Consider the following 5902-nt stretch of genomic DNA (forward strand, 5'->3'; position numbering starts at 1 on the left):
ACAGCTTACTGCTATTAGCAGTGTAGATTATGGTAGAGTGAGTTGGATTCCATTGTAGCTTGGACATTATCAATAGACAAAGGGGTTACATAGGAGTAACCAAGGGCAGAACTTGGCTCACAAAATCTTTAATACTGCTGGTAATGTGAGAAAAGCCAAAATCCCTGCTGATTCTCAGAGTTCAGGTTGAGTTGTCAGGACTGGTGGTGTGAGGAGAAATAACCTTTTGCTTGTGAAATCAGCACACAATTTGGGATCACTGTGAAACAGTAAACACAGAACCTTGCTGTACCACTCAGATAGTGCCATCAGAAAGTGAGACGGTTACCCTTCATCCTCCTCTCACCAATGACTTCCTGCAAAGGAAACAGTTACTGACAGTATCCAGGGCCCAGTGTGAGATCTCACAAGAAATTGTAAATATTTTTTAATAGTTATAGATTAGTAACCAAGTGTTGGTATTCCTTCAGTCAGAACAGTGGGGACAAGCTTTTCCTCTTTAGTAGACGATGGCCTGACATATAAGGTCTGGATTCAGAGCCATCTTTCAGCAGAGTCTTCAGAGCTAGGCTCAAGTCACTTCTCAAGACCCATTTCAATTGCAACACTTACAACAAATTAGCCTGTTCAATAATAGTAGTGGTGGAACACTTAGGACTCTGAGTGCTTAATGCCTCTTTCCTACCCTTTGTCTGTGTGTTTTCTTAGCTTGTAATATCTTAGGGGCAGGGACTGTGTATTCTTTTATCTGTGTACAGTGCCTAGCACTGTGGATGCCACTGTAACACAAATTATTTCTAATTAATAACAATAGAGATAAGTGTCAAAGCATATTAGTGGTATTGCACTCTGATCTCCCCAGTGGCTTTGTATACATATTGACCAGGAGGACTGAATTAATGGGACAATGTAGCACTTCCTCTAGAAACAGCCCCCTGTACAGATGAGAAATTGCCCAGAACTACCCTCTGGGATTCATCTGAAGAAAAGGAAGCGAGTCACTGAAACAATTCCATTCAACCCTGACAGGGATCACAGGTGAATCAAAAAAATCTTAACCTCAGTGGTATCAAAGGCTGCTGACTAAGGGTATGTCTACACTACGGAATAAGGTCGAATTTATAGAAGTCGGTTTTTTAGAAATCGGTTTTATATATTCGAGTGTGTGTGGCCCCACAGAAAATGCTCTAAGTGCATTAAGTGCATTAACTCAGCGGAGCGCTTCCACAGTACCGAGGCTAGAGTCGACTTCCGGAGTGTTGCACTGTGGGTTGAGAAGCGAGTGGCGATAGCCCTGTGGAAGCTTGCAACGCCAGACAGCTACCGGTCAGTTGGGAATCAATTTGGAGTGGGCAAATCTACTGTGGGAGCTGCTGTGATGCAAGTAGCCCACGCAATCAAAGATCTGCTGATATCAAGGGTAGTGACCCTGGGAAATGTGCAGGTCATAGTGGATGGCTTTGCTGCAATGGGATTCCCTAACTGTGGTGGGGCTATAGACGGAACCCATATCCCTATCTTGGCACCGGAGCACCAAGCCGCCGAGTACATAAACTGCAAGGGGTACTTTTCGATAGTGCTGCAAGCTCTGGTGGATCACAAGGGACGTTTCACCAACATTAACGTGGGATGGCCGGGAAAGGTGCATGATGCTCGCATCTTCAGGAACTCTGGTCTGTTTCAAAAGCTGCAGGAAGGGACTTTATTCCCAGACTAGAAAATAACTGTTGGGGATGTTGAAATGCCTATATGTATCCTTGGGGACCCAGCCTACCCCTTAATGCCATGGCTCATGAAGCCGTACACAGGCAGCCTGGACAGTAGTCAGGAGCTGTTCAACTACAGGCTGAGCAAGTGCAGAATGGTGCATTTGGACGTTTAAAGGCGCGCTGGCGCAGTTTACTGACTCGCTTAGACCTCAGCGAAACCAATATTCCCACTGTTATTACTGCTTGCTGTGTGCTCCACAATATCTGTGAGAGTAAGGGGGAGACATTTATGGCAGGGTGGGAGGTTGAGGCAAATCGCCTGGCTGCTGGTTACGCGCAGCCAGACACCAGGGCGGTTAGAAGAGCACAGGAGGGCGCGGTACGCATCAGAGAAGCTTTGAAAACCAGTTTCATGACTGGCCAGGCTACGGTGTGAAAGTTCCGTTTGTTTCTCCTTGATGAAACCCCCCGCCCCTTGGTTCACTCTACTTCCCTGTAAGCTAACCACCCGCCCCTCCTCCCTTCAATCACCGCTTGCAGAGGCAATAAAGTCATTGTTGCTTCACATTCATGCATTCTTTATTCATTCATCACACAAATAGGGGGATGACTACCAAGGTAGCCCAGGAGGGGTGGTGGAGGAGGGAAGGAAAATGCCACACAGCACTTTAAGCACAGCACTTTAAAAGTTTACAACTTTAAAATTTATTGAATGACAGCCTTCTTTTTTTGGGGCAATCCTCTGTGGTGGAGTGGCTGGTTGGCCGGAGGCCCCCCCACCGCGTTCTTGGGCGCCTGGGTGTGGAGGCTATGGAACTTGGGGAGGAGGGCGGTTGGTTACAGAGGGGCAGCAGTGGCAGTCTGTGCTCGAGCTGCCTTTGCTGCAGCTCAACCATACACTGGAGCATACTGGTTTGGTCCTGCAGCAGCCTCAGCATTGAATCCTGCCTCCTCTCATCACGCTGCCGCCACATTTGAGCTTCAGCCCTGTCTTCAGCCTGCCACTTACTCTCTTCAGCCCGCCACTTACTCTCTTCAGCCCGCCACCTCTCCTCCCGGTCATTTTGTGCTTTCCTGCACTCTGACATTATTTGCCTCCACGCATTCGTCTGTGCTCTGTCAGTGTGGGAGGACAGCATGAGCTCGGAGAACATTTCATCGCGAGTGCGTTTTTTTTCTTTCTAAGCTTCACTAGCCTCTGGGAAGGAGAAGATCCTGTGATCATTGAAACACATGCAGCTGGTGGAGAAAAAAAAAGGGACAGCGGTATTTAAAAAGACACATTTTATAAAACAGTGGCTACACTCTTTCAGGGTAAACCTTGCTGTTAACATTACATACATAGCACATGTGCTTTCGTTACAAGGTCGCATTTTGCCTCCTCCCACCACGTGACTACCCCCTCAACCTTCCCCCCTCCCTGTGGCTAACAGCGGGGAACATTTCTGTTTAGCCACAGGCAAACAGCCCAGCAGGAATGGGCTCCTCTGAGTGTCCCCTGAAGAAAAGCACTCTATTTCAACCAGGTGACCATGAATTATATCTCACTCTCCTGAGGATAACACAGAGAGATAAAGAACGGATGTTGTTTGAATGCCAGCAAACATACACTGCAATGCTTTGTTCTACAATGATTCCCGAGTACGTGTTACTGGCCTGGAGTGGTAAAGTGTCCTACCATGAAGGACGCAATAAGGCTGCCCTCCCCAGAAACCTTTTGCAAAGGCTTTAGGACTACATCTAGGAGAACCGCAAATGCCAGGGCAAAGTAATCCTTTCACATGCTTGCTTTTAAACCATGTATAGTATTTTAAAAGGTACACTCACCAGAGGTCCCTTCTCCGCCTGCTGGGTCCAGGAGGCAGCCTTGGGTGGGTTCGGGGGGTACTGGCTCCAGGTCTAGGGTGAGAAACAATTCCTGGCTGTCGGGAAAACCGGTTTCTCCGCTTGCTTGCTGTGAGCTATCTACAACCTCCTCATCATCATCATCTTCTTCGTCCCCAAAACCTGCTTCCGTATTGCCTCCATCTCCATTGAAGGAGTCAAACAACACGGCGGGGGTAGTGGTGGCTGAACCCCCTAAAATGGCATGCAGCTCATCATAGAAGCGGCATGTTTGGGGCTCTGACCCAGAGCGGCTGTTCGCCTCTCTGGTTTTCTGGTAGGCTTGCCTCAGCTCCTTCAGTTTCACGCGGCACTGCTTCGGGTCCCTGTTATGGCCTCTGTCCTTCATGCCCTGGGAGATTTTCACAAAGGTTTTGGCATTTCGAAAACTGGAACGGAGTTCTGATAGCACGGATTCCTCTCCCCAAACAGCGATCAGATCCCGTACCTCCCGTTCGGTCCATGCTGGAGCTCTTTTGCGATTCTGGGACTCCATCATGGTCACCTGTGCTGATGAGCTCTGCATGGTCACCTGCAGCTTGCCACGCTGGCCAAACAGGAAATGAGATTCAAAAGTTCGCGGTTCTTTTCCTGTCTACCTGGCCAGTGCATCTGAGTTGAGAGTGCTGTCCAGAGCGGTCATAATGGAGCACTCTGGGATAGCTCCCGGAGGCCAATACCATCGAATTGTGTCCACAGTACCCCAAATTCGAGCCGGCAACGTCGATTTAAGCGCTAATCCACTTGTCAGGGGTGGAGTAAGGAAATCGATTTTAAGAGCCCTTTAAGTCGAAATAAAGGGCTTCATTGTGTGGACGGGTGCAGGTTTACATCGATTTAATGCTGCTAAATTCAACCTAAAGTCCTAGTGTAGACCAGGGCTTTGTTAAAAGAATTAGATTTGACTTTTGTCCAGCACCAGTTTGATCAGTTACCCCAAGGTGTCTCCGTACCATACCCAGAACTAAAGCTGGACGGAAAGGAATCAGAGAACCCCAAATAACACCAAGAGCAGCTTGCCACAATCTTCTCAGTAACCGTTCCCCCACAAAAAAAAAAAAAAAAAAAAGAGAGAGAGAGAGACTGTGCGTGTGCGCTCAATAAGTGGCAAGACCATCAGCGATCGGAAGTAACCTAACCACTACTCCTGGGAGGGAAAACTGTACCTTATTCTATGTAAGGAGACAGTGGCAGTTGTTTGCTTCTAGTTTTTATATGCTGATTCACGGTGTCTATTTAAATGCAGTTTTTCTGTGGTGAAGTTGATCCTGCTTTTTTCCGTAGCTGGGTGTATGAATTTCATGATTTGCATGTTTGTCACTGTACTCCTCTTATATTACTGGTGCAGATTTCATAAGAATCACTAATGTTTTAACTCTGAGGGAAACGGTATGGATTATCTGCTGCTACTGTATAACACCACCAGTCACAAAAAATAACCAGTATGCCCTCGGTCTCAAACTTAGGCTTCCCATATCTCCAGTTCAGACAATAGCCAAGCTGCCCAACCTAGCAATGATGTTAACAACTCACTTCTGTAGTCTACCCAGAGAGTTTGTCATGTCACAATTACAAAGGAAAAGATGATAATTCTACCCATTCCCCATCTCCAAAATTCCAAAAAATTAAAAGGGCACTTTCTAAGTACCACACTGAGTAGGAGGGCACTAATAAGCCTTTAACTCTTCTATTCTTACTTAACACCTTCTATCCAAGAGGACCTCAAGGTGCTTTACAAATATGAAAGAATAAAGCCTCAAAACACTGCTGTGAGGTAGGGAAGGATTATTAATCCATTTTAGGTGGTGGTGGGGAACCTTAGGCACAGAGAAGTAAAGTGCCCTGCTTAAGATAACAAGACCTCTGCGCGGATACACATTTATATCTGCAGATGTGGATATCCGTGGATATAAGTCGGTATCCGTGAAACCACAGGGCTCTCCCAGGACCGCAGTGGCAAAAGGAGCAGAACATGGGGCCGCCGCTCCCAGGAGCCAGAACTCTGCGCCGGCAGAACCTCTGGCACAGCTGTACCACCCCCAGCCCTTCCATGCAGCTGTCTGCGTGACTGCGTCTCCTGTCTGGGGTCTATACAGCTGTGCCAGAGGACAGGGCTGGGGGGCGGTATAACCGCGCCGGAAGAACTGCTGGCACGGGGTGCTGGCTCCTGGGAGCAGTGGCCCCATGTTCTGCTCCTTTCCCCACTGCGGTTCCCAGGAGAGCCCTGCGGTTTCATGGATACCGATTTATATCTGCAGATATCTGCATCCGTGGGTATACATTTGCATCCGCGCAGGGCTCTAAAAATA

The 5902-nt window shown here is 47.9% G+C and overlaps 1 protein-coding gene across 1 annotated transcript; it reads right to left on the reverse strand.

Annotated features, from left to right (window-relative positions):
• Positions 1-2292: 2292 nt before the first annotated feature.
• LOC125630946 (uncharacterized) lies at positions 2293-5210 on the reverse strand. The gene is made up of 2 exons (XM_048837156.2): positions 3537-5210; positions 2293-2948 (listed from the first exon to the last, which is right to left on the reverse strand). The coding sequence occupies exons 1-2, from the start codon at positions 4117-4119 to the stop codon at positions 2797-2799; spliced, it is 735 nt and encodes a 244-aa protein (XP_048693113.2). The 5' UTR covers positions 4120-5210; the 3' UTR covers positions 2293-2796.
• Positions 5211-5902: the final 692 nt, after the last annotated feature.

The sequence above is a fragment of the Caretta caretta genome, chromosome 2 (genome assembly GCF_965140235.1).
Source record: "Caretta caretta isolate rCarCar2 chromosome 2, rCarCar1.hap1, whole genome shotgun sequence".
NCBI classification, from domain to species: Eukaryota; Metazoa; Chordata; order Testudines; family Cheloniidae; genus Caretta; species Caretta caretta.